This window comes from Phyllostomus hastatus, unplaced genomic scaffold (genome assembly GCF_019186645.2).
Source record: "Phyllostomus hastatus isolate PE091 unplaced genomic scaffold, TTU_PhHast_1.1 phas_scaffold_11, whole genome shotgun sequence".
Classification (NCBI taxonomy): domain Eukaryota; kingdom Metazoa; phylum Chordata; class Mammalia; order Chiroptera; family Phyllostomidae; genus Phyllostomus; species Phyllostomus hastatus.
The window spans coordinates 3590389-3616797 of NW_025334005.1; the positions used below are offsets into that span (position 1 = coordinate 3590389).

At 54.4% G+C, this 26409-nt stretch overlaps 1 protein-coding gene and 1 long non-coding RNA gene across 4 annotated transcripts; one reads left to right on the top strand and one right to left on the bottom strand.

Moving 5' to 3' along the window:
• Positions 1 to 960: 960 nt before the first annotated feature.
• POLA2 (DNA polymerase alpha 2, accessory subunit) lies at positions 961 to 25644 on the bottom strand. 2 transcript variants are annotated; one of them, XM_045855284.1, is made up of 18 exons: positions 25311 to 25644; positions 21354 to 21478; positions 20510 to 20601; positions 20267 to 20324; positions 15640 to 15746; positions 13374 to 13567; positions 12646 to 12734; positions 11048 to 11203; positions 10455 to 10517; positions 9816 to 9858; positions 8557 to 8681; positions 7942 to 7980; positions 7208 to 7281; positions 3827 to 3935; positions 3350 to 3456; positions 2639 to 2698; positions 2251 to 2377; positions 961 to 1481 (listed from the first exon to the last, which is right to left on the bottom strand). In XM_045855284.1, exons 1-18 carry the CDS (start codon positions 25387 to 25389, stop codon positions 1332 to 1334), a joined length of 1797 nt encoding a protein of 598 aa, XP_045711240.1. In that variant the 5' UTR covers positions 25390 to 25644; the 3' UTR covers positions 961 to 1331. The 2 variants fall into 2 exon arrangements, with proteins under 2 accessions (XP_045711240.1, XP_045711241.1); XM_045855285.1 differs by having other exon boundaries at positions 1348 to 1481; positions 2251 to 2352.
• LOC123829503 lies at positions 22097 to 24067 on the top strand. 2 transcript variants are annotated; one of them, XR_006787609.1, is made up of 3 exons: positions 22097 to 22215; positions 22870 to 23102; positions 23779 to 24067. It is a non-coding gene; the product is annotated as an uncharacterized LOC123829503 (long non-coding RNA). The 2 variants fall into 2 exon arrangements; XR_006787608.1 differs by lacking the exon at positions 22097 to 22215 and adding an exon at positions 22519 to 22620.
• Positions 25645 to 26409: the final 765 nt, after the last annotated feature.

Consider the following 26409-nt stretch of genomic DNA (forward strand, 5'->3'; position numbering starts at 1 on the left):
CTCGGAGGGGAGGGGTGGGCCCTGGGCTGAGGCTGGGCTCAGTGGAAACACCAGTGACACCCTTGAACCGGGGCGGCCGTGTCAGGTGGTGGACGAGGGGCCCGGCCTCCAGAAATGCCACATCCGGGGCTGACAAGTCCTGTGGGCCTTCGGACCGCAGCTGGGTGCTGCCCGTGCGGGAAACTGCTGTGAGGAGGGAAACTCAGCTCCCCGAGCCGGGGCTTGTCTCCGATTCGTCTTGAGGAGGCGCCTGGAAAACCAGTGACACCCAACAGCAGCTGCTTTTTCTCAGGGGGGAGACCAGCCTAACCCCAGTCCAGCCGGGTGTGCCACGGACTCCACCCTCGGAGGTGGAAGGCGAAGGCCGGGCACCGCTGGGTCCCCGGGTCTGTCTCTGACGCTGGCGCCCACTGCTCCCGCAGCCCGGCAGCCGGGGGGTTCCCTGTCTTGGTGTTGGCACGTGAGGGAGGTAGTCGGCCCATTTAGGGCAGAACCCACTCCACGCTTAGCCAGAGACGGCATTTCCTCAGATGCTGGGACGCACAGGCAGGAGGACGCGCTGGGGATCCTGGAAGGCCCGCACAGGCGCTGCTGTGCGCTCTGGGCCGCACACAGCAGCGCCTGGGACGCAGCCCTGGCACGGCTCCGCGAGGCCGCCCCCTCCAGATGGAGGGGTCAGGCCGGGACCGCAGCATGCATGTGAGGGCTGTGCCGGGAGGGCCGGGCACGCAGCCAGCTGCTCGCTCTGCAGCCCAGCTCCATGGCCTGGGCCCAGTGCACCTCCTCATCGGCAGAGAGGCCACCGGGGCCTTGGGAGCAGCTTAGAAGGATCGGGGCTGGGGCTGGCCAGAGACCCAGCGTGACAGGCACCCCGCCTTCTCTGGACATAGGTCAGGGAGGCAACATTCTCTGTTCACTTCCAGGAAAAAGAAAGGGCGGAAGAAAGATTAGACTCAGAAGTTACACTCCCAATTTACTTTTACTTCTCCAAAAGTCGTTTCTGTGCCTGATTCATGTAGAAAATCACAAAGCCTTCTTGCTTCTTCTGAGCACGCTGCATCCACAGCCAGTTCACTCCGGGCTCCGCGTGCCGGAAACAAACGTTCTCCCAGGGACGCTCGCCCAGAGCCCAGAGCCCAGAGCCCAGAGCCGGGGGCGGCTGCACCGGCCTCCCCCGCTGCGCCCGCGCCGCGCCTCTCCTTCCCTCTCCTTCCCGGCTGGCTGCCTCCTCTCCTCCACCTGCCAAGCTTGGGATCTCGTCGGCAGGCTGCGCCCGAGTTCTTGGCGGCTGGGAGGGCGCGAGAGGTGGGAGCGGCAGAGCGCAGGAGGCCTCAGATCCTGACCACCTGGGCGGCGACACAGGGACTCTGCCTCCTCTCGCCGTCGGCGGTCTGCCTCCTGAGGTGGAGCCGGCCGTAGGTGCCCCCCACCTGCCCTTTGGTCAGGCGCCCGGGGTTCACACAGACGCAGCCGAGGATGTCCTGGGAAAGGAAGGGAGGAGACGGGGTGTCGAAAGGCCAAAGCTAGCGAGACCGATGTGACCAAGTTGGAACCGTCCAACGGCAGGAGCCACAGAGGGTGTCGCAGAGCCAAGCACATCTTAAGTCAAACATGTTAACTTGTTACTGGGAAGCTCGGAGTTCCTCTGGCATCTCTGAGACAGAGTGAAGGAGGTGACCGGGCAGGGTGACAGCTGGCTCCCAAACTCAGAGACACTCCTGACGTGGTTACTGTTTTCCCACAAGAAGAAGTTCACCTCCTGAGGCTGAACTGGCTCCGGTTTGGCAAGAGGAAGACGAGCTGGGTGGAGGCCCAGGGCGGGACCCAACCCCGGGCGGGCAGCGCCTCCGCGGCAGAAACCGGCAGAAACGAGAACCCTAAGGCGCCCTCCAGGTTCTCCGGGCTGGCCGCTAGGAGGTCAGATCAGAGTTCAAGGGCAGGGGTGGGCAAGTACCCAGGTCACCCCGGCAGGGCCTCGCCTGAGAACCTCTGTGTGAGGGCCATCCTCCTGGTTCCTGGGCCTGCCAGGCTGGGCCGGCCCAGCACCGAGCTCTGGGGGACACAGGGGCAAGGGGACATCGCTCACTCAGATGGTTTACTAATAGGTCGTCTTCTCGTCCCACCGCCTCCCCCACCACGCGAGGCCACCATACCCGTCAGCAGCCCCCGAGGACTGGGTGCCGGGGGTCTAGAGGGGAAAACCGAAGACCGGTTCTGGCCTGTCTGGGGAAAAGCAGAGTTCAAACTTGCCTTCACAAAGTATCTCAGCTCGGATGGGACTACGAGGACGTCCGGGGTGACGGGCAGCTGTGCGTAGGTATAGAAGCTCTCGTAGTCAATGGCCATGTCTTCCTGGGGAGGGTACAGCGGGTAGTAGCTGCAGAGACGGGAAGGAGCAGTCAGCAGCAGCTGGCTCAGGACCCTCCCTCCCAGGTGGACCCCCTCTGTCTCGGGTCCCCATGCTGCCACAGGAGACCGTCGTTTCCTTCCCTCTCTGCGTTTGGGGGACAGGACACAGGCTCCTCGACACAGGGCAGAGTGCCCGGTAGTGGCCCGGGGGCCCGGGGAAAGCGCTCGCGGTCCAGTCTGTCGGAGCTGCACAGCCTCCACGGTCAGCCGTCCCTGAGAGTGGGCTCACCTCCTCTGCGTCAGGATGTGCCTGAGGATTCGGCTGAACCTGTCCGACGCTCCAGCAGAACTGCGGAGGGCAGAAAAGGAGCGCAGAACCGGGCTTTTCAGTTTCCGTTTCTCTCCAGGGAGGCCTCAGGGATTTCATAAACTAGAGGGAGGCTGCCTGGCCAAGGCACAGTGACACGAGGGTCCTTCTGGGGAGGTTTACAGACCCACCCACAAGTATTAACTCGGCCTGTTTCCCCATGGGGAGGGGAGCAGGACACTGGGTTAAGGTGGGAAAAAGCAGGAATCCCCTGGGAGCGAAATGAAGGCAGCCAACAGCAGAGTGTGTGAGAGCACGCAGGCTGCGCCAGAGTGAGGCAAGTGCGTATCCGAGGTGACCCTTGCACCTTGAACCTCAGCCCATCAGCACACACCCCTGTTCACGTGACTCCGGCGGGGAGAACGGCCTTCAGAGTTCACAGGCCGCCCTCCACTGAAGACACCCACTGACCCACTGTTCAGGTCACGGATGCGGGAGGGGAGGAAAAGCAGCTGAACTTCCGTGACCAGAAATTACGTTAAATGCAGACAGACGGACGTGGTCCTCTGGGGTCTCCAATGCCGGAGAGGCGAGCGGTAACAGAAACAAAGGCTCCAGCCGCCCCCCTCACATGGCCGAAGGGTGTGGCAGAAGGTCGGCGGTCCTGCTGCGGGGCCGGAAGACGCGCCTCACCTGCTGATCTCCTCGGCCCCCATGTGGAACAGCAGATCCGTGGACGTCAGGCCGAAGACCACGCCATTGACGCAGAGGCTGCAGGGGTCGGACACGAACAGCACTCGCTGAAACGAGAAGGGGTTGAGAACCTCCAAGGGCTGGCCAGCCCCCCGAAAGGGAGACCAAGCCCATGCACGGTAAACTACAAGCACGTCTGCCTGTTAAAAATAGTAGCTTAAGATTCAGCCCCTCCGGTCCGGGCACATGCAATCCCCGGTCCCGGCACGCACGGAAGGCAACGAATCGATGTTTCTCTCTCTCACTTCCTCTCACTTTAAAAGCAATGAAAACGTGTCCTTGGATGAGGATTTTTTTTAAAAAAAGCTTCAGGCCCTGCATGTGCCCGAGAAGGCATCTGCACCCTCCACTTCGGGGACGGAGCTGGGTCACCTGGGGCACATTCCATTCTGCAGGTCGAGGAGGAGACGCCGGTACCTTTTTGTCCTCGTGAGGCAGGTCGGGGTAGCTGAAGGGCGGCTGCGGGTACACAGGCTCGTGGTGCACGTCTCTCAGCGACGGGACGAAGACGAGGTGCGAGCCGGAGCTACTCCGTCAAAAATAAGCCACGGAGGGGGAGAACAGTAAGCGCAGGTGAGTGAGAGCAGCTGGACGGGTGACAGGGAAACACCAGCGCCTCTGGGACGAGACGCTGCCCCCGGGGGAGAACCTCGGAGAGGAGGGCGCCCCTGAAGAGGGGCTGCCCCCTGCGGACACACTGTGAGGGAAGGTGGTGTGTGCTCATTTACACGCACGCGCCTCGGCCTGGGGCAGGTCGCCAGGATGCGCTTCCTCGTGGCTCGGCGAGAGCAAAAGATGGGGCGACTGTTTGGTAGAAGAGGAGGAGTGCCCTGGTCGGGCAGCTCGGTTGGTCAGGGTGTTGTCCCCATACGCCAAGGCTGTGGGTTCAGTCCCCAGTCAGGGCACATACAAGAAGCAACCAATGAAGGCATCAGTAAGTGGAACAACAAAACAATAAATAATAATAAAAAACTTTTCTTAAGGAAAGGAAAAAAAGAAATTGGGATCTAGAAAAATCTAGAAGGAATTAGAGCCTGAGAGCCAAAACTGAAACCAAAGTCCCGCCTCCCCACTCAGATGAGGCCTAAAAGCACTGGAGTCTCCAGTGGGGGCGCGGGCAGGAGGGACCCGGCGTGCTCATCAGACCTGGAGACTGCTTTCACGTTTAGAAGATCAAGCGGCAACCTCCTACTGACCAGACACTGGGTCACAAATGCGACAGGGAGGGCAGAGACGCCCCCAGCGTGGTGAGGAGCCAGCCCCGCTCCTCTCACAGGGAAGCGATGCCTCCGTTCTTATTTCTGACTGCCGACAGGCTGGTGAGCATGAAAGGCATATTTAACAGCAACAGTAAAAGCAGAGCTGACAGATGTTTCCTTTGATGGAGGCAGAAGGGGAGTCTCCAGGGTTACAACGTATACATGATGTAAAAACCTTTAACTCTGGGGGCCCACTGTTTGTCCTCCCCAGCCACACAAAAGAAAAAAGGAGAAAAGTCCGTTCCCTTGGTTCCCTCAGCCGTGCTCGGCAGAGGGGCCTGTTGTAAAGCAAACAGGCATGAAGTGGGACTCTGGGGGCTTATTTGAAACCCACCGTTAACTTCCACTGCTGGCTCTCTCTCTGGCTTACAATGCATGGCCTTGCCAAATGTAGCTAATGTCCATAGCTGCCTCTCGTATGGGACAGAGGTGTTGGTGACCATTGTCTCACTTGTCATTTACTGGTCATGGCAGTTCACGTGAACTGAGATTTCTGCAGCAGAAAATCAGGATCTTGAGATCAAAGGAACGCTGCGTGTTCGTTACAGTCCCCCCGACATGGACGAGCTGACTGTAGAGACCCACGCCTCCCCGTCTGGGCGCTGGAGGCCGGCGGACCGGCCGGGGCAACCCAAACGGGACAGGCTGTGCCCCCGGTTCCCAGGGCTCAGTCTCTGACGGACACGGAGGTATAGCTGGCTGTTTTGTTTTTTACATTTTTATTTATTGATTTTATAAAAAGAGAGAGGTATCGATTTGTTTTTCCACTTATTTGTGCATTCCTTGGTTGCTCCTTGTATGAGCCCTGATTGGGGACGGCACCACAGCTTTGGTGCGTCTGGGTGGTGACACTCTAACTAGCTAACTAACTAACCTACTAGCCGACTGACTAAGTTGCCAGTCCAGGGCCAGTTGGCCACTTTAAAGGATGGAATTGCTCTGTTTCGGTGTAGGCGCCGGAGGAGCAACAGTTAAGGAGGAAACAGCTCTCTCGCTCAGGGTTAGAGACTGGCCATAGGGGGAGGATCCGAGAGAAAATTCCAACTATGCCGAGTATTGCACAACCTCATGCATCACGGTGGGAGGGCCCCACACAGGCCCGGAGCCTGTGAGGGAGGCGCTTCCTCGTGGGTTCTGGTTTTTACTGAGAAATCAGCTCAGTGCTCTGCACTTCTAACCTCTCGGGGATGGGAAGAAGTTCCCCAAAGGAGCACCTCTTATATACTGTTCGGGGAGGGGTGGGGCGGCTCCCCCAGCGCTGGGCACACACTGGCCGCAGATGAAAGCGCCTGGTGGTGCTGGGTGCCGCCCCAGGGAAACAAAGCCCCGTCTGTTCTTTGTTTGCGCCGCTGCCGTCCACACCACACGGGGTGAGGGACCCGGAGAACCCGGCCTCACACTGGAAGCACCCAGCCAGCGCTGCGGCCCAGCCCCACTGTCCCAGCCCGCCCCCCACGGAGCCCGAATGGCCGACAACACAGGGACACCCGTTTTGGGGGGTTTATGTCCTGAGGTCCCCAGGTCTGAGGAGCTCTCAGCATCACAACAGACCTGGAGGCAGGGGGAAGGCACTGCGTCATCCTCACCGGGGGAGGCGGGAGGGGCAGCTCCAGCCGCAGCCTGTCACTGCACGGTTCAGGGCCCCTGGCTCTGGGTGACCGAAGGGCTGTCTCCCCCGGTCCTCCGCAAGGCCTACCGTACTGGCCGTGCTGCCGGTACAGGAAGGCAGTATTCCGACCAATCGACTCTGGGATCAGTTCTCACGGCCACGGGGTGGAAGATTATACATCTTATTTTAAAAAAACACCTCTGTCACAGACTTGTTTGTAAAAGCTCAGCCTCGGGAATGTTTGTGTTTCATGAGTTCAGCTGCAGGCAAGCAAGTCCCCAGAGGAGACCCATCACCTACAGCAATGCCTTTCAAAGCCTGGCACTGGCGCTAGAGGGACAGGAAGTGACTCTTTCTGGAACGGCCCCCTTTCTTTCTCAATCAGAACCGCATATCTCTCTGGTCACCCCGTGACCTTTCACAGATCCTTCCCCTTGGTGTATGGCAGGCATTCAAGGTCCCCACCCTCCCTGGGTTTCTACCACGGCTTTCTCAGGCCACTGACGACGCCCGACAAAACGTGGGGAAGCAGTGACTCAGGGGAAGGACCTGCGCTCACCGGAAACAATCGCATGCACAACGAGATCTAGGGTGTCTCGGGACTGGCCGCGTGAGTCACCCGACGCTTCTCGGCCTCACCCCGGGAAGGGTCCCGCGGAACGTGGGTGTGTCCGACCAGGAGTGAGAAGGGGAAGGCAGTACAGAGCAGGCACGGGAAGAGCAGAACTCAAGTATGTTTGTCTCAGTGTTTTATGAAGATGCCTCTTGACCCAGCGTCTGTGCACTTGAAATTCAAGAGTGCTGTCTGATCTCTCGTTCAAAAGGATGGAAGACAGAAACCACCCTCCTTTGGAACAGTCTCCGTTTTTTCGGTGGGAAAGCTCAGGAGAGACCTGGGCAGCCTAAAAGGCAGCAGTTTTGAATTCTGACCTTCGCGTCCCTTCAACAATCGTTCGCAGACACTGCTTGAAGACGTCTTCAAACGGACTCGTCAGCAGGCAGTTCTGCAAGAGAAGGAGGGCGGAGGGTGGACCCTCGGCGACCATTCACTCACTCGTTCCGCCCAGGACGGCCCCGTGCACCAGCCGTGGGGCCGAGAGCTGCGGGGAGTGGGAAGGACAGATGTCTGTCCTCAAGGACGTGAGTCCAGCTGGGGACAGGAAAGGAGGCCGGGGAAGAATCAGCCCTTTTGGACATAAGCCGGAATGCTGAAAGGGAGGAGCCTTCCAGAATCCCTTCTGTGAAGGGAAAGTACCCTGTGTACAAGGTGGGAGACGTCCAGGGACGGGCCACCTGTGTCAGCGCATCTGGGGACAGCGGGGCGCGGGTCACGGGGCCGAGGGAGGCTGCGGGTGAGGCAGGCACTTCCCCGGGCGGCTCCGAGGCCCCAGACACTTGCATCTGTGTGACGCTCTCGGGCCTTGGCGCCGGGCGTCACCAAGGAACACCGGGACGTGGATATCCGTATTTCCCTCCCTCAGCTTCCGAACGGCCTTGCGGTCTGGGGAAAGGGAGGCCCCCCATTCCACACCTTTGTCACAAGTGCCCTGCTACGGTGTCCTTCTACGGGGACAAGGTGCAGGGTGGCCCCGAGAGATGACAAGAGCAGCGAGGGCCCACTGAATGGAAGCACCCAGCACCCTCCCCTCACCCCAGGCACTCACCTCAACCTGCTCGTGCTTAGCATCCAGGAAAGGGCCAAACTGCAAACAAGGCGGAGGGGAGGAAGAAAGGCGCCAAATCAGAACCATGTGTGTCCATGAGGCCCCCACGTATAGTCCCCTGTCCCGCCAAGGCCGTGGGAAGAGCCTGGGACAGTTAGCAGATGGGGCGGGGCACCCAGCCAAGATCAGACGGGAGGCCATGGGCCCTGGGCGCAGGGAGGCTGCTGTGGCCCCATAACCAGTTGCACAGCCTCCTACAACATGGGGCTTCCCCCCAGCTTTCTGCACGTGGCAAGGGAAGTCTACCACCCTGCTAACAGGAGGCCTTTGAGCCTAAAAGGAGAACAGTCCGGGGCTTGGAGTCATGAGACAGAGGCAAGAATCTTGTCAAGACAGTAGGGTGCAAAAACGTCGGCTTTTAGATTAGGTGGGGGCCTGCAGATCATGCACGCCTCTCCAGAGACACAAATGAAAACCAAAAAATATATTTAAAAAGGAGAATCTGACACACTTCCTAAGAGTTAGACCCACACCGCACCTTTTTCTAAAGGCGAACCCCTGATTTCCCGGCGCGCCCCCCGCCCCCCAAGAAGCTGCCCCAGGAGGGCCTCCTACCAGGATGCAGACGTCTGGCCGGTCGCGGTTGATGACGGCGACCAGGTCGAGCAGGGGGTCATACGTGATGCTGTCGGACGTGGTGTACGGCCCACAGGCCACCAGAACCGTGGTTTGCTCAAATTCTAAGAGAGAAAAATTATACGGTGTTGATCAGAAGATGCCGGGATGGTGGGAGGAGGACCACGCAGGCCCTGGACATCTCCGCCCAGTCCATTTCTTTTCGCTCTTTGAGGCTGATCCGGCACCGCCCGCTCCGCACGCTGCTATAAACACATCTTCTGAGAGAGCGCACAGTCCCATCAGTTCCTGCAGCTCACCCCCTTTGGGCCGTCTCCGAGAACGGCCCGTGACCCGCTCCCGTGCACAGGGTGCCGGCCGCCTCCCTGCAGCTCCTCAGCAGGCTGCTTTCCTGACAAAGACGCCTTAGGATATTTTGAAGCAAAGTTTGTTGAAATGTCTTTTTGACTTTTCCCATCTAGTTTGGTTACCAAATAACTCTAGGCTTTCTTAGAAATTCATCTAATTAAAAAAAAAGATTTTATTTACTTATTTTTAGAGAGGGGGAAGGGAAGGCGAGAGAAGGAAAAACATCAGTGTGTGGTTGCCTCTCGCACGGCCCCTACTGGGGACCTGGCCTGCAACCCAGGCATGTGCCCTGACGGGGAACTGAACCAGTGACCTTCTGTTTCACAGTCCAGTGCTCAATTCACTGAGCCACACCAGCCAGGGCTCATCTAATTTTTTAATGAGCCTTTGATTCTGGAATAACTTTGGAGCTGTAGAACAGCCGCAAAGACAGTCCAGAGTGGCTGTGGCTGTGTGCATGCCTCCCGCCCAGTGACCCCCAGGGCCGGCGTCTCTCCTGCGTCTGTCGGAATGAAGGAGTTCGTGCCGACATATCGCTGGTGACCATTTCTGACTTCACGTGGATGTCACCTGTTTTTCCACCAGTGATCCTTTTCTCCCCCAGAACCTAACCCAGGAAACCACACTGCATTCAGAGAAATTCTCTTTTAAATAGCTCCTAGGTCTCCCTTTTTGAAGCGACTTTCAAACACCGACTACCATCAGAGGTGAAGGACAAGCCACCTGCACGCGGGTCGCAGGCCGTCAGACCCTGGTTCCTCTGTGCCCTGGGGGCCCCCCCAGCGGTGTGCTCACAGCCTCCGTGCTTCCCTGGGGCCCTCGGGGCCGCCCTCGGGACCCCTGCCCGCCACCCGGGCTGCTGGCACAGCCGTGTCTGAGCCAGGACTCACCTCCATCCTCTTCGGTGGGCTGATAAAACGGAAGTGGCACGCCCTTAAAGACAAGAGAGAAGCGAATCTGAGGGCGTGCCCCAGGCACTGCGGTGGTAGGGAGCAGGGCGGGCACTGACCAGGGCGTGTTTGCAGGCGTCTTGCTCCTTAGAGCCAAAAGCTCGCAGAGCTGACGGTACCCGCCCTTCTTCTGTATTTGCTCAGGGCCACAGAGAAACCCAGGAAACGGGAGGTCACAGCCGAACGCACATGAAACACCCAGCGAAAGGTGGGAGCGAAGTGTCAGCGCCCTAAGTGAGGAGGGGCGAGCCGGGACGGGTGAGTGACGGCCTGGGGGCCAAATCCGGCTACCGGCTCTTTTCCTAAGGAAGATTCGCTGGCGCGGCCACACCCGTGGCTCACAGGTTATCTGCGGCTGCGGCTGTGCAACACTGCAAAGCTGCCGTGGCGACAGAGACCGAGAGGCCTGCAAAGCCACTGTCCGGCCCCTTACAGACACAGTCTGCTAAGCCCTGGCCTAGGGGCAGGTTCTCGCTCTCGAGGGAGGGTCGGGGGGCAAATAAACAGGCCCCTAAGGCGGACAGACTGCGCACATGGGGCAGGAGGAGACCAGGGGAGAGGGGGCACCGCTGCGGTTACCTCGTAGAGTTTAGTGGCGATAAATTTTCTACCCGTGCTGTTGATTCCTTCCATAATCACAACCTGGAAGACAAGAAGCAAAACAGGACTGCAAAACGGCAGATAAACGAGAGGTCGGGAATCAGTTATTCTGATACAATTAAAAGAACTGTCTAGCCACTTTTGTTTGGTAGTGGTAAACTCGGGAGCATTTTTCTAGAAAGCAGATTAAGGGGTTTGTATTAGTAATCATAATTATGTTTTCCACGGGTGACCTAATTTTGACAACAGTCCCATTAGGTAAGAATTCTTCTTCCCATTTTACAGATGAGGACACTCTGGCTTTGAAGTTAACTACCATGGCCATAATCACAGGTCAGGTGGGGTGGAGCCGGGATTCGAACCTGTGCAGAGTCCAGAGCCAAGGCCAGAGCATACCAGGGAAAGCTGGAAGCCCTACTCCGGTGTCTGCTCTTGGGACTGTGCTCCCGCCACATCTCACGGCAGCAGAGGTCGAAACCAAGGGGCGGCGGGCCAGTGAGGAAACGCTGTCCTGGAGCCACAGCCCACCACGCGTACTGTGGAGTAAGGAGCATGCCCGCACCCCGGCTCACCTGTCCGGGGAACAGGGAGTATTCCGTGAGCTCAGATAAGTCCACCGGAATGCGCGCGCCAGAGGAATGTTCCCGGTCTCCCTCCAGAATCACCGACTTGCTGTTCAGCTTCCCGTTGCTGTCACAGCCGATCTGGCCCAGCAGGGTGATGGGCTCCTGCCACAGGCGGGGTGCAGAAAAAGAACGATATAGCCTTCGGGGCAGAGGCTCAAAATCTGAAGTCAACACACTGAGCAGCAAGGCAAACCCCAAGTAACAGTAAACATCGTCTCGGCGGGGAATCACTTTGACCCGGAGGTGACCGAGTCATTACGAACAACAGGGCCGTCAGCACTCTTAAAGCAGGGGTGTCAAACTCATTGTCACCGGGGGCCACAGCAGCCTCACGGTTGCCTTCGAAAGGCCGAATGTAACTTCAGGACTGTAGAAATGTAACTACTCCCTAACTAGGGGCAAGGAGCTCGGTGCTGGGCCGGATAAAACAAGGCGGAGGCCGGATTCAGCTCGTGAGCCTTGTGTTTGCCACCGGTGTCTTAAACGGCATCCAGTCTGCCCACCCCATGCTGGAGCCCCCTAGGAGGCTACCTTAGGCTGGAGCATCTCTAGTGAAGGGGAACTGGTCCTGGCACCCCCAGAGCAGCCCACTGCACCCCTGGATAGCTATAATGGTTAACGACAGCTCACGTTCGTTGAGCTTACTAAATACCAGACACCGCTGTAAAGGTTCACATGGATCAATTCATTTAGTCCCCACACCAACTGTGAGGTGGGCACTATTACTGCACCCATTTCACAGATGAGAAAACGGAGGCACTAGGTAATTTGGTGAAGGGCCAACAGTGGCTGAAGCCTGAGTTTGAGGCCCAGAAGTTTGGCTCTGGAGCCATATCCTTAGCCACACATCTTCCTGCCTCTTAACCGGAAGTTCTTCGTTAAATTGGGCTGAAATTTCTCTTCCTGTGGCTTCCTCCGCCCTGTTCCCAGTCCTTGGGGCCGACTGAGGAAGTCTGACCTTTTCCCACAAGAACACGCATGCCTGCCACCCTCCGCTGCTTCCCCTCAGCTCCCCCAACACTTCCTCATACCACACGGCTTTGCACCAGCTTCCCCAGCTGGTCACTCCTCTCTTGAATGGAAACACGACAGAGGAAACTCGAAGACTATTCTGGAACACATCTCCCCGGTGTTAAGCGTTCTGGAGAGAAGGCACCGGCACACGTGCCAGATTAAATCACGGTGGGGAGACCACGCGCAGCAGCTTCTTCGGAACCGAGACCAGGCAAGGGAACGGAGCACGAGTCGCCGTTTCTGGAACTCCCACCCTTGCTCCTGTCCTCACGCTCTGGTGCTAGAGCGCTTAAAGCCTTCTGTCGCTGCCGTGTCGTGACCTAGACCCACGTGCAGAGACGGTGGCTGTGTCTGGTCACAAGACCAGAGAGCATCTGCAAGTCTTTCTTCAAAAGGACCCCTTTTACCAAATCCAACCGGGACAGCTGTCCTAACCAGAATGTAGGCAGGTGAAAACGGAAGCCAGAGGGTGCCTTTCACCTCGGACTGGAAAAGACAACGTTAGGAAGGACTGTGAGAACAACTCTTACTTGTGCTGGAACTAGGACAGGAGTAAAAGCCTCAATCTTGTAATGTTCCTGGAGTTCGCTGCCAAGTTCTTCTATCTTACAGGTCAAAACTGAAATCCCAGAGGGGAGAAAGTGTTGCGTTTAAGACGTTTCACTTGCCAAGAACAGAAAGAAAATACAGCACATTGTCACACATTACAGCCAGTCCTTTCACAGAGGCAGGAAGGGTACTGAGGTCTGGCCGATTCACGCTTTCCAGAACTTCCCCCGGGCAGTTTCCTGACACCACACGTGGCCTTCCCTCTGGCCCGGGGCTCACGCCGCCCGGTCCCCGAGTCGGCATGGACCCCCAGCCCCCAGCCTTCCTTTTGCTCAGGCCATGAGTGAGGGTTAGGGCAAGCCAAGGTGAACCTGGATGGTCTCCCAGTCTTCCTAAGAAGCCACACATGTTTCTGCTTTCTTTAATAGTTTCATTGGCTTCCTTTACGTAATTCGAGTGATTGTTACTGGGAAATGGTTACGTGCTTTCCTTTAGCACATTTCTTCGGCTAAGGGAAGCTGCTTGGGAGAATGACTAAGAGGACCATGCCCCCCAACTCCCAGGGGCACCCAGAGGACACCTACCAACTTATACATATTCAAAGGCAAGGTTAGAATTTGTTCTGCAGCCCAAAGGAAGCTTTGCTACCTACTCTAAACCCTTCTCAGTGGTTTTATGTCCTCCAGAATTTAAAAGCGAAAACAGTCACCTTCTCGGACGTCCGGGAGCTTCTGAAACATGAATTTGTAGCTCCCGGTCAGGGACTCTGGACTCCCCAGGACCTTCAGGCTGACGACGCCGGTTCCCCCTCTCCCGGCCCAAGACACTCCCTGCGCTGAGCCGAAGGAGGTGACCACTTCTCCTCGGTTATTCCTCGAGTTGTACTTCTGAGAGGGGGTAGCACTAATTGGGAGCAAAAGAGATGAACAGCTCACTGTGTTCGTATGGACAGGGAGAGAGGAACAAAACGAGGTCACCTTCTGGAAATGGGAGCCGGAGAAAGGTCAAGCTGGCCTCGAATTTTACAAGTCTAATCAGCTTAACGGGGTCGGACATACCCGGGCCTTTAAGGAATCTCAGGAATGAAGGGCTGAGGAGTACCGTAGAGCAACACCAAACGTGTTCAGAGAAGTTCAGAGACAAAGACGTATTTTAAAAGGTCGTTCTCCTGGCTTAAGACCACACAAAGCAAAACAAAACCCAACTCTGAACTGATTAGGAAGCAAGCTTCAAGCACCATTTCCCTTGAGCACGTAGGGTTCACTAGAACATCTCCGGAGCCCAGAACTTCACACAGGCCGGGAGAGGCTGTGCGCGCGTGCGTGACACCATGCAGTCTAGTTGGCGGTGGACGCGCACAGCAAACGCAGTTACGAGCGAAATGAATCAACTGTCCCCAGTCTCCTCGGAGGCAGGGATGTAATGAATCCGGTCAGCTGGCCAACAAACATTCCCGTTCTCCGAGGCTCAGCTGACAGTTCTCGTGTTTCCGCTCCCCGGCGGGTAAATGACACCTCTGAGGACGCTCAGACGTTGCCGTCTGCTTAGATGACAATGACATCTCCCAGTCCCCCGGCTGTGAACCCAGCTCACCGGGGGGTCTATTTAGTGAAAACAGGCTTCATCGAAGGCACCGAAACTCTGCGCGGACCAGCGGGATGCGGGCCCCACTGCGAGGGCGGCCGTCATTCCTGCTTTCCCCGGAGACACGGAGCATGACTCAGTTAATTAGCTCTCTCTCCAGGGCTGCCTCTGCCTGAATAATTTAGGAGTTACTTTCATAAATTACAAAACCAGTTTCTGATGCCGGCTTTATCAGCCTGCGTTTAAAAATGACGAGGCAGCCTATCCCCGACCTCTCCGAGCCCCTCCCTGCGAAGCTCCGTGGGACGTCGGTGGCAGCCGGCCCTTTAAGGCGTCCAGACGCTCACGCGGGGTCAGCCGCCCCGAGGTCCACAGGTTTCCCAGGACTGCTCGTTCCAGAATACGCCTGCCGTGGCGGTGCCGGCCCGCCCACGAGGGCCACCTCTATACATCGAGTTTCAGAGACACTCTTGTAAGTCCAGAAAGTTCGCTTCTAAAAAGTCCGAGGACTCCCCAAGGCAGCGGTGGACCACACGAGAGGCGACCTGCCCTGCAGAACCCAGCGACTGCTCGTCTGGAATGCCGGCTGCCACCTCCTTTCTACAGCGACGGGGCCGAGGCACCTTCAGCTTTGCCTCGTCTGGAAGACGTGACCCACAGCTGCGGTGGCAGCCGGCAGTCCCTCGAAGGCGGGCAGGGCTGTCCCTCGGCCACATCCCGACGTGGCAGCACCTGAAAACCTGTCTTCGCGCCGCACGGCCCTCACCTATGGAGTTCCCTAATACAAGAGGAGTCATCCGTGGATTTAAAAAAAAAATCACAGGTGATCTCTGTGAAATCAGGTGCAGCAGTGGCAGCAGGGACAAAGCACCGATTAAGTCAGTGCAGACTCCCAGCAACAAGAGACCTCTCAGACACTAGCTGTGCCCTGAGGCGGGACAAGAAACAGGTTATGTAACATTATGAACAAAGATACGTGCTTTTCTCTTTAAAAAAAAAAATAACTACTTTAGATTGAAGCAAATGAAACCCAACGACACACAAACTAACAAGCAGGTGAAAGGCCGGCCGCCGGCACCAGCACGGCCGGAGGGCCTGGACGCCTGAATGGCCAGGTTGTTTCCAGCTGCAGATATCAGTTCCCGATCTAGGAAACGAGCCTCAGAAAAGTGGGTGGAAAGTGAGTTTCCTTAATTACCGTAAGAAACAGTAATTTTCCACACAGGAAGACAAAGGAGGGGGGGCAGAGAGAAGGGCTTCCCAGCCAGCGCACGGCGGAGGGATCCGTCCCCCCCACCTAGTAAGTCCCTCTGTGGAGTCAGCCCCCACCAGATCACCGGGAACGGGAGGGCGGGGCGGCCTGCTGGCAGCCGACCTACTTCTGATCATACCTTGGAGAGAAACTCGACGGCGAGAGAAGCTGATGGGGGCTGTGGGCAGACGCCCTCCTTTTCGTGAGGGGCGTTTCTGGGGTGGTGACAGCTCGCTTCTGAGCGCCCTAGAAACAAAACAAAAAACAAAAGCCCACTCCCTCTAGACCCGGGTTACGAATGGAGGGCCCAGTTCCACGGGAAGAAGGGAGCGGGGCCCCAGTGGAGGCCCCAGTGGAGGCCACGCGGCGGGGCTGGGGCTGGGGCTCCCACAGGCCGAAAGCAGTCCCACCAGACGTCTCCAGGACTGTGACCCAGCACTCATCAGAATGCTGCCCCACGTTGAAGGCAACTGTGAAAAAGTGCCGGCATTCCCTAAAACGGACTGCCAAGAGGTCAGTCTGTCCCGTCAAATCGTCCGTGTGTTCCCTTTCTCTCCCCTCCTCTCTCTGCTTCAGAACGCGTGCGGGTTTAGCAGCGCATGGGCTCTGACCTGCGTGAACGCGTTTTCCTGAGAAGGGATGGGACCACGTTACTACTTATTTTGGCAAAGTCAACCACACATTTTCAAAATTAGAGAAGAGAATGACTCAGGCAGATAACTCGGCTGAGCTCATACTTGGAGCATTTAGCAAACACCTCACTGATGGTCACTTTTTGGTTTTTGCTTATCAGCAAGAATCCGGAGACGTGCCCAGAGTGGAGGACGAAACCCACAGCCGAGACCTACTGCTCCTCAAAGTCGAGCGTAACTGACCGGGAGAGCTAAGGCAGATCCTTGCCCAGGCTGCAGCGGAGGCCAGCGAGTCTGGGGAGGCGTCCTCTGCCCTCGGGCTCCTCCTAGTGGCGTATCTGAGTCCTGCCACCAAGGCTGCCTGCCGTGAGGACCGTGAGACAGCCACCAGAGAATAGGTTCAAAACCATCACGGAGGAGCTGGAATGGAATGGGCTTACAGAGGCTCTTATGCTACCACCCTATACAATCAACTTTTTTACTGCTCCTTTCTAGTATTTTAATATTTCTGCAATAGTTACAATCTTAGTTTAAATACAAATCTTTAAGTACTATGTATACTAATTTTTAAAAAAGATTTTATTTACTTATTTTTAGACAGAGGGGAAGAGAGAAAGAGAAGGAGAGAAACATCAGTGTGCGGTTGCCTCTCATGCGCCCCCCACCAGGGTCCTGGCCCACAGACCAGGCACGTGCTTTGATAGGAATTGAACTGGCGACCCTTTGGTTTGCAGGCCAGCATTCAACCCACTGGACCACACCAGCCAGGGCTCATTTTTTTCTATATTAACTATAAGCATTTTCCCACAATACCACAATTTTGATCTTTTTTAAGTAGCTGTAAAAGGGTCAAATTGAAATAATTTACATAATGAATTGAAATTGAAATGGATTGAATTGAAATAATTTACATAATGACTTCTCTTGCTGGAAGTATGAGCTGCTTGTAATTTGGGTTAATTATAAATTATGCTGAGACGCGTATCTCCACGCTATATAGATTTCCTCATAATTTGGATTATTTCCTCAGGAGAGATTTTTACTAGGGAGAACTGTTATGTCAAAGGTAGAAAAGACTTCATGGTTTTGATATATTTTCTCAAACTGCTTTCCCAAAATCCACTTCTAATGTACCGTGCACAGGGCATTTCAGGAGAAAGAGTCCACATCCCAGGACTGGCCAGAGGGTGGCGCTCTGGGAAACAGTCTCATGGCTCCCATCCTCGGCCCCTGCTGTGGCCCCTGCTGTGGAACCGCACTGTCAACAAGCCACCTGCTGTCACGCTCCTCAGGCAGGGGCTCGCTCTGACCGCGCTTACCAGACTCACTGCGAACACTGCACACCGGTCCATGCCCCTGCAAACGGGAAGCGCAGGCAGCGCCAGATTCTCACGGCACACCGGACCCGAGCTACAGCCACAGCTGAGGAGGCCAGCGTGCTAATTTCCTAGAACTATAACGCCAATGGCATGGGAACTTTAAAGCCTCAGGCTGACACATTCCCTCCCGTCAGGCGGGACACGGGAAAGCCAGCTTATAACCAGAAGATTTATGGTGAGCACGAAGGCAAATGAATTCTTGTCAGCTGCACAAGCCAGATATTTGACGATGACAAGCAAGACCACGGACCTTCACTGCTATAACAGGAGTGCACCTGTCCCACAGCCTGGCAAGGGTCAGGGGACCTCACCCTGGTGAGTGTTTGTGTGGAAAGGCCACCACGTGGCACCACGACTCTTCTGTCACAACGCCTTTGGTGCGTGGCCTCACAATGACCGAGCAGCTTCCACGGGACGGGGACCGTTCTAAGCCCATCACCCATCTCCGCCCAGACCCACGCTGCGTCTCCGCTGAGCGTCCGACCTGTTTCCCATTGTCCGCTCATTTCAACCCAGCTGCCTTAGCTCTGATCGCCTGGGCACGGATCCTGACTTGAAACTGGGCCTCCCAAGTACTAAAGAGCAAATACGTAGCATGCCCCGTGGTAATCAGTTCTATGGAGAAAAATAAAATGAGAAAATGAAGGAAGGAGGAGGCTTGCCATTTTAGGCAAGTGTGCTCCCTCTGACCAGGGGACGTAGGAGGCAGACTTGTCTGGTGTGTCTGAAGAGCAGCAAGGAAACCCGGGTGAGGAGGGGCACAGAAGCAGGACAGAGGGAGCAGGGACTGCACTTCACAAACCCACAGGCTGAGGCTACTAGGTTACTAGGGAAGAGGGAGAACGGGTGGAGAGCTGTGCGCGAGAAAAACCTGGCCTGACTTCCACCGGAAAGGGGCACTCTGGCTGCTGGGTAGGAAACCGCTTAGAGATGGACAGGCAGAAAGAGGCCTGGGGACCAGTTAGGAGGCTGTCCCACACGTGTAGAAGGAGATGACGATGCTGGGGACCCGGTGCCGGCAGTGGAGGTCGGCAGAGGGGCCCAGATCCCGGACGGAGGGCTGACGCGACTAGCGGGAGAGCTGGATATGGGGTGTGAGAGGAAAAAAAAACTCAAGGAGGGCTCCAAAGTCCCTGCCCTGAACAAATGGAAGACTGGAGGTGCCTGGTACTAAGATTTGGACTCTCGGAGAAGACCACCTTTAGGGGGAAAACCAAGTGCTGATTTTACAGTCTCTCAGAAGAATCTCATTACTTCCTGTAATATTCTATGCACCTGGTTTTGTGCTAGCAACTGAACGGGGCCCATGTTTAGCTTTCTTGCTCTCCACAGGCACACTAAAACTATTTACCTTCTTTCTGATGATGTACTGTACTTTGAAAAATTAAGGCTTACTCCATGTTTGTGGGTTTCCACAAATTTATTTTGCATAAAGAGTAACTACTATTATTAGTACCTGGCTTTGGGCTTGGCACTTTACATATTAATTTCACCTTCAAGACCTCTGAGACGGACTATTATCCCTCGGCTGTGAGCTTCTGGAGGGCACAGCCCCTCCGTGCCGGTTTCATTCACTGTGCAGCGCCTGGCACAGTAGCTGCTCAGTAAATGGATAATGAATCCTAATTTTATAGGTAAGGAAACTGCAGCTCAGAGAGATAAAACAACCCACCCAAGGTCACTTAGGTCTTTGGACTCAGGCTTTGAGGGCAATGCTTTTTCACTGCCCTACTCTCTCTCACACTGGAATCCAAACTAGAACTGAATGATTCAATTATAGTACTTCCACTTGATACTAAACTATACAACCATTAAAAAGAGGAGTACCCTGGCTGGTGTGCTCAGTGGATTGAGCACTGGCCTGCAAACAAGAGGCTGCCAGTTCGATTCCCAGTCAGGGCACATGCCTGGATTACGGGCCAGGTCCCAAGCTGGGGATGTGTGAGAGGCAACCGAATCTCTTACACATTGATGTTTGTCTCCCTCTCTTTCTCCCTCCCTCCCTGTCTCTCTAAAAGTAAATAAATAAAATCTTTTTAAAAAAATCTGCCCTGGCTGGTGTGGTTCAGTGGATTGAGCGCTGGCCTGTGAACCAAAGGGTTGCTGGTTCAATTCCCAGTCAGGGCACATGCCTGGGTTGCAGGCCAGGTCCCCAGTGCAGGGCATGTGAGAGGCAACCATACATTGATGTTTCTCTCCCTTTCTTTCTCACTTCCCCTCTATCTAAAAATAAATAAGTGAGTTAAAAAAAAAATCTGAAGAGGCCCTGGCTGGGTAGTTCAGTGGATTGGGCGCAGACCTGCGAACCAAGGAGTTGCCAGTTCGATTCCCAGTCAAGGCACATGCCTGGGTTGCGGGCCAGGTCCAATAGGGGGTGCGAGGGAGGCAGCCACACATTGATGCTTCACTGCCCCTCTTTCTCCCTCCCTTCCCCTCTCTCTCAAAATAAATAAATAAAATATTTTTTAAAGTAAAAATAAAAAGAGTAGTTACAGAAAAATTGTATTTATAAAACTTCTATGACATGTGAACTGAAAAACGAAGGATAACCACGTGTTCACGAGGACTCTAATTATGTAAAAACAGGTGTGCATGTGCTCGGGCAGGAAGACGCGTAAGTGGAAATATGGTAGGAAATACACAGAACCTGTGTGGAGGTTAACGTTCTCTCTCAGAACTTCAAATGTCACGATGTCTTTAGAAAAAAGGAAAACCACCATCTGCAGAACGCCGTTTCCAGACACTGGAGACTCACCTTCGAGGGTGTGGTGTACGAGTCCAGGAGGGTCTCCTCTTCCTCCTCCACTTCGATTCTAACAACGTCGGCTAAGGAAGATAACAAAAGACTTCCCCTCCAAATCTAAGGCAAGGGCTGATTAAACAGAACCCTGAACAGTAAGTACTTTTCGTTTTCGTTTATAAATTACACACGTGACTATAAACAAATGATAAAACAGAACGTGTGGCTTGAGGTCAAGACCGCCGGCAGAAAGGATACAGCTCTTGTATGGAGACGATGTCTCTGGCCCCCGCGTGCCCGCTGTCCTTGCCGGCACCGCGACGGACTCTGGACAATCTTTTGCTCAGAAACTGAGGAAAAAAAGGTCATGGACGTATTATTCCAAAGGCAAGTATTAGAGGAGGCGTTTTCCACAGCCACAAGATAATAACAGGCTTTCGAAATATAATTAAAGGTATAAAATTCCTCCAAGTAAGAATTAAGAAGACGTTCATGACCAACTAAACATAAAGACTTATTCTAATATAACCAAAGACACTGAGATCGAGAACAGACTGACAGAGTTCAGAGGGGAGAGGAGAGGGAATTTCAGGGGAAAAGGGGAAGGGTTTACAGGAACGAGTATAAAGGACACATGGATAAAAACTAGGGGCAGGCAGAAATGGGAGGGAGGAAGGAAGGGCTGGGTGGGTGGGTTGGGATGGGATAGAAAATTGTACTGCAACAACAATTAAAATAAAAAAAAAGGCTAATTCTGCAACTGTTTCTCTACAACACATAACGATTCTAATAGTAACACCAATTACTTGTTGAAGATCCACCACCAGTTAGGCATAGTCTTAGGCGATTTATATCCATTTTCATTTAATTCTCACAATAACCCTAAAAAGGTTTAAGGTATGGATTGTCAGAACCACTGACAGCAGAGGGCGCTAAGGCTCAGAGACATTAAGTCATCTGTTCAAGCCCACCTCGGGACTGGAAGCCAGTTCTGATTCCAAAGCTCACGCCCTCCTCACCGTGCCGCACTCTCTCCCCTACAGCGCAGAGACGGAGAGTCACACGCAGTCACACGTGGGGTTTCCTTACATCGCGCTCTCACCTCGTGCTCAAAGGAGTTCAGGACCTCCGGGGTGAGGCGGCTTTTCTGTGTGCTGGTGCAGAAGGCGACGAGCTCGCCCACCATTCCCTCCTCGTTCTGTCCATACAGAACGCACAGCTCCGCCACTGTGGAGGGCAAATCAGACAAGTAAGCACTCACGGTATTTCTTGAAGCTTAAACCTTGAAAAAAGAAAACACCCTGGCTGGCGTAGCTCAGTGGATTGAGCATGGGCTGCGAACCAAAGTGTCGCAGGTTCGATTCCCAGTCAGGGTACATGCCTGGGTTGCAGGCCATGACTCCCAGCAACCACACATTAATGTTTCTCTCTCTCTCTCCCTCCCTCTCCCTCTCCCTCTCCCTCTCTCCCTCTCTCTCTCTCTCTCTCTCTCTCTCCCTCCCTTCCCTCTCTAAAAATAAATAAATAAAATCTTAAAAAAAAAAAAGAGCAATGGAAATAGAATTTAAAAAAAAGAAAAAGAAAAAGAAAATACCCTGGCTGGCTGTAGCACAGTGGATTGAGCATGGGCTGCAAACCAAAGTGTCGCAGGTTCGATTCCCAGCCAGGGCACATGCCTGGGTTGCAGGCCATGACCCCTAGCAACCGCACATTGATGTTTCTCCCTCTCTCTCTCTCTCTCCCTTCCTTTCCTCTCTAAAAATAAATAAATAAAATCTTAAAAAAAAAGAAAGAAAATAATCCTCTATTTATTCAATCCACATTCATTCAGCACCTACTTGCGCCAGGCACTGTTCTAGGCATGAGAATATAGCCGTGAGCAAAACAGGAGAACCCTCGTCTTCACGAAGCTCACCACTGGCGGGCAACAGAAAACTAACAAGTGGAAGAGGTCGTGTATACAGGTAGATGGGTGAATGTGCTACGCCGAGAAGTGAAGCCAGGAGGGGGGTCAGGGACTTGGAGAAGGGCTTAGCTATTTTAAATACACGGATCAGAGAAGTCTTCATGGAGAAGAAGTCTTTCGAGCACAGACTTGAAGGGAGTGAAGGAATGAGTCTCACAGTGTTTAAGGGAAGAGATTTCAGGCAAAAATCCAGAGGTCAAGCAAGTTCAGCCAGGCCACGGTGGCTGGGTGCAGCGAGGGAGGAGACATTCTTGGCCACTGCGATTACCCCGGGTAGTCCTCAGAGCAAGCTGGGGAATCTGGAGGGCTGGAACAGGCCAGTAACGTGATCTCACTTCCATGGACTGAATGGGACAAGGGCAGAATCAGGGGAGTCAATTCAGAGAATCATAGTTAAACCCAGGTGAGAAATGATGGTGGCTTGAATCAAGGCGGTGGCGGGGGAGGTCGCCGGAAGGGGTGGGAGTCTGGATGGGATACACACTAAAGGCAAAGCCAGGACGACCTGCTAACTGGGTGTGAGGTCTAAAGAAAGAAAGGAGATGATGCTGTTTTTAGCCTGAGCACCTGGAAGGATAGTCACTATTTTGTTTGTTTCTTTTTTGGCTTAAAAAATTTTTAATTGATTTTCTGGATATTTTCTTGGGTGCAGTCACTGTTAACTGAGGCGGAGAAGACAGCTGGAGGAACTACTTGGAGGAGAGGGAAGAGATACCAGGAACTCGGTTTCCAAAGTGCAGAGTTCAACGTGCCAATCACACAAGACAACCAGGGATGTCAACTAGGCAGCTGGCCAGACCAGCGTGCAGTCCAGGCAAGACGTCTGGGCTAAGGCATAACGCTGGGACTCATCGGAAACACGGGCATGTAAAGCCATGATACCAGGTGAGGCCACCAAGACTGTGAGAGTGTCTTAAGGCTCAGGACAGGGTGGGGATGGGGGTGTGAATCTACAGGGCCTGAGGTGATGACGAGCACAGTGGGAGGGCAGCCAGGGTGTCGGAGAGGCTAAGAGAAAAACCCATGTTAGAGAAGGCGTGAGGAACTGTCAGATGTTGCTGGTAACTCAAGATGAGGACTGCAGAGTCACCCCTGAGTAGCCAGATGAAAGTCACTGATGGCCTTGAGAGAAGCAGCTTCAGTGCAGCAGGGGAGATGACAAAGTTGATTGCTAAGCAGAAAAAAAAAATAAAGACAGCAAGTACAGGCAACCCTTTTGAGGACATTTGTGTAATTAGGAAGGAAAGAACTGACGTGGGAAGTGAAGTCAACAGATTCTTTTAAAGGCAGCAGTAAGAACCGCATCTCTCTGCTATTAGGGGAAAATCTTATAGAGAGAAAAATACAAAATACATAAGAGAATTACTGGAGTGCTATCCTTAAGAAGATGAGGAGTGGGATTTAGAACTCAAGTGGAGGGTGTGGCTTTTGCTAAGAATATGGAGAATGTATTCGTTGTAACAGGAAGGCAGGCAAGGCATACAGTGCGGACATGGGTAGGCAGGAAGGTGTAATGTTCCATCTTATAGAAGTTTTCTAATAGCTCCTATTTTTTTTCCAGCAAAACAGGAAATACATTCATCTCTGAGAGAGGGAAGAAAGATGTTAAATGAGAAGGTGGAAAAGAGTCACCTGGAAGACTCAGAGTGACCAGCCCAGGAGGACACGGCATGACTGTCAGGCGGTATTCAAGGTCACTGGGGTTGGTGATTATGAATCCACAGTCTACAATTCCAACGCCACTGCCAGCGCCATCCTATGGGAGCCGGCAGCCACAGGCACCTTGGGCTGAAGCCTTCACAAACCTGGTTCACACACTCATTTCTCGTGTTGACTTCAAGCTCATCTAATAAATGTCTATCCTTGAGTTTCTCATTTAAGTCTTCTTTTAGGAAGACAATGCACTGGACATCAGAACTTGGAGTATTCTGGTCTCTCATGAGAAATTAACATATTAAGGTTAAAAAAAGTTCAAAGTGTTACCCTGGCTGGTGTGGCTCAGTGAATTGAGCGCCGGCCTGCAAACCAAAAGGTTGCTGGTTCGATTCCCAGTCAGGGCACATGCCTGGGTTGCAGGCCAGGCCCCTCTCCCACCCCGGTGGAGGGGCACATGAGCGGCAACCACACATCGATGTTTCTGTTCCTCTCTTTCTCCCTCCCCGCCTCTAAAAATAAGTACAAGGGGAAAAAAACCGGAATGGTTAAGAGAAACTCTGCATCTCCCCAGACTTGGGTTCCAACAAGTCCTTGGACTGTCCCAGAGCCTGACCAATACAATGGACTGGTGTGAGGGAGCTCGTAGGGAACGGAGGCTGGGTTCGCAGACCAGCGCAGGTTATCAACTCTCTTTGTCCGTCTGTCCGTCTCTCCATCTGTAAGCAACTGACAAGCTCCCTACAGTCCCTTCCGAAGCTACAACCCACCTCAAGCAACTCAGAGGCACTCAGACTCGCACACAGACTACCAACAGCTCTGATGAGAAGTGCTGGAAAGGGAGGAGCCAGGAATAAAAAAACTGCATTTCAAAAGCCCCAAACCTAGCCCTGGCTGGCATAACTCAGTGGATTGAGCGTGGGCTGCAAACCAAAGCGTCGCAGGTTCGATTCCCAGTCAGGGTACATACCTGGGTTGCAGGCCATGACCCCCAGCAACCACACATTGATGTTTCTCTCTCTCTCTTTCTCTCTCCCTTCCCTCTCTAAAAATAAATAAATAAATAAATAAATAAAAGAAAAAAAAGCCCCGAACCTCTTGCTTTGTTGCAGAGGCTTAAGCCATTTCTAAACTGGGACAAGCCCCCAGAGCCTAGATTGTGTGAACCAGGCACGTCCCAATTCCACCTTTCTGAAACTGCGCTGATTTAAAATCGTCTTTCATACTCCTGTTTTCGAGTGGGGGTTCCAGCAGTATTGTGTGAGAGTTTCAAAGTCCCCCTATCGCAAATCTCAAAACGCAGCTTAATTCCTCTCCCACCCTCCGAGACGTCTGGTCTCGGGGAGGGAAACCCGGAAGCGCTCCCTTTGGGCTCCAGGCGACGGGGACGCGGAGCCGCGCGCGGACCTCGGCTGGGGCCCGGGGAGGGGAGGGACTCACATTTCTCTGTCACGGACGCCTCGCAGTCCAGGCCAAAGATCTCTAACTCCTCCTCCAGCTGCTGGGCGGACACGGCCATGGCAACGCAGGATGGGGGCGGGTCCGCCCAGCTCCGACCTGAGTGCAACGGACCCACCGGCGGTCAGAAGACCCCAGCTGTCAGTCACGGAGAAAGAAACACTTTTGTTTTTCTGTAGTGGTGGAAGCCGCCAGACGCCCGAAGGAATGGAGCAGAAATCTCGAGAAGTCGCTCTCCAGGAGAGAACAGCCTGCTTCCCAAAAGCTACCAAGTGCGGAGCTTCTCAGCGACCCGCACAGAACAGAGGTGCCGGGAAAACCCGCCAAAGGATTTGTGCAGCGCACGCATGCGCGAGCCCGAGTTCAACCCCACCCCTTCCCCTCTGCTGCCTTCTCCTAGTTCGCGGTCTGCGCGCACGCACGTGCGTGCAAGGGCGCGTGCGCACGAACCTAGCGGCGGGGCGCCCTACGACGGCTGCGCAGTTTTTCTCCCGCAGGCCGCGGACTCGGGGCCCCCGGGGCTGCTGGCCCTCGCACTTGACATCTGCGTGCTAGCCTGGAATGCGTATTTTCCAGGACCTGCCTGTTTGGCGAAGGTCCGTGACGCACACGACTCACTTAGTCCTGGGCCTTGGTGCGCAGGTGCTGTCGTATACATTCCCTCAAATTACCCATTCTGTGCCCCACCCCGGAGAGGAAGGCATGTCTCCCCTTCTCTGTCCTCCTGTCACCTCTGCACTCGGAGTGCCCTCTTTCGTCTTAAAAGGGCGAATTCGTCAGGGAATCTCGTTGCCATGATTACCATCATGGTTATCACCTTGGTCCCAGCCGCAGTGATAGGTCTGTTTTCTGGATCTGTAGCATTTTTGGTGGAAAAGGGGTGGAGAGGTGACAAATGCCCTAGTTTTGGAAGTTAGGTTTTTGCGTCTTTGGGATTCCAGGTAGAAGTACCCAGTGGGCGACTGAAAGCTTGGGAGTGAAGGTGGCTCACTAACGGGGAGAGAGTCGAGAGGTAAAATGAGAAGAGGGTCTCCCCCCAGAAATATCTCCAAATTCTTTGAGCGGAAATCTTCTTTGGCTC

What these genes read in the sequence shown, in the direction of transcription:
- POLA2 (XM_045855284.1), bottom strand. Translation starts at nt 25,389, where the DNA reads ATGGCCGTGTCCGCCCAGCAGCTGGAGGAGGAGTTAGAGATCTTTGGC. An exon ending in CTAAGCACGAGCAGGTTGAG is followed by an intron (nt 7,282 to 7,941) that starts GTGAGTGCCTGG and finishes CTTCTCTTGCAG; the next exon opens with AACTGCCTGCTGACGAGTCC. An exon ending in GGGGCCGAGGAGATCAGCAG is followed by an intron (nt 2,699 to 3,349) that starts GTGAGGCGCGTC and finishes TGCCCTCCGCAG; the next exon opens with TTCTGCTGGAGCGTCGGACA.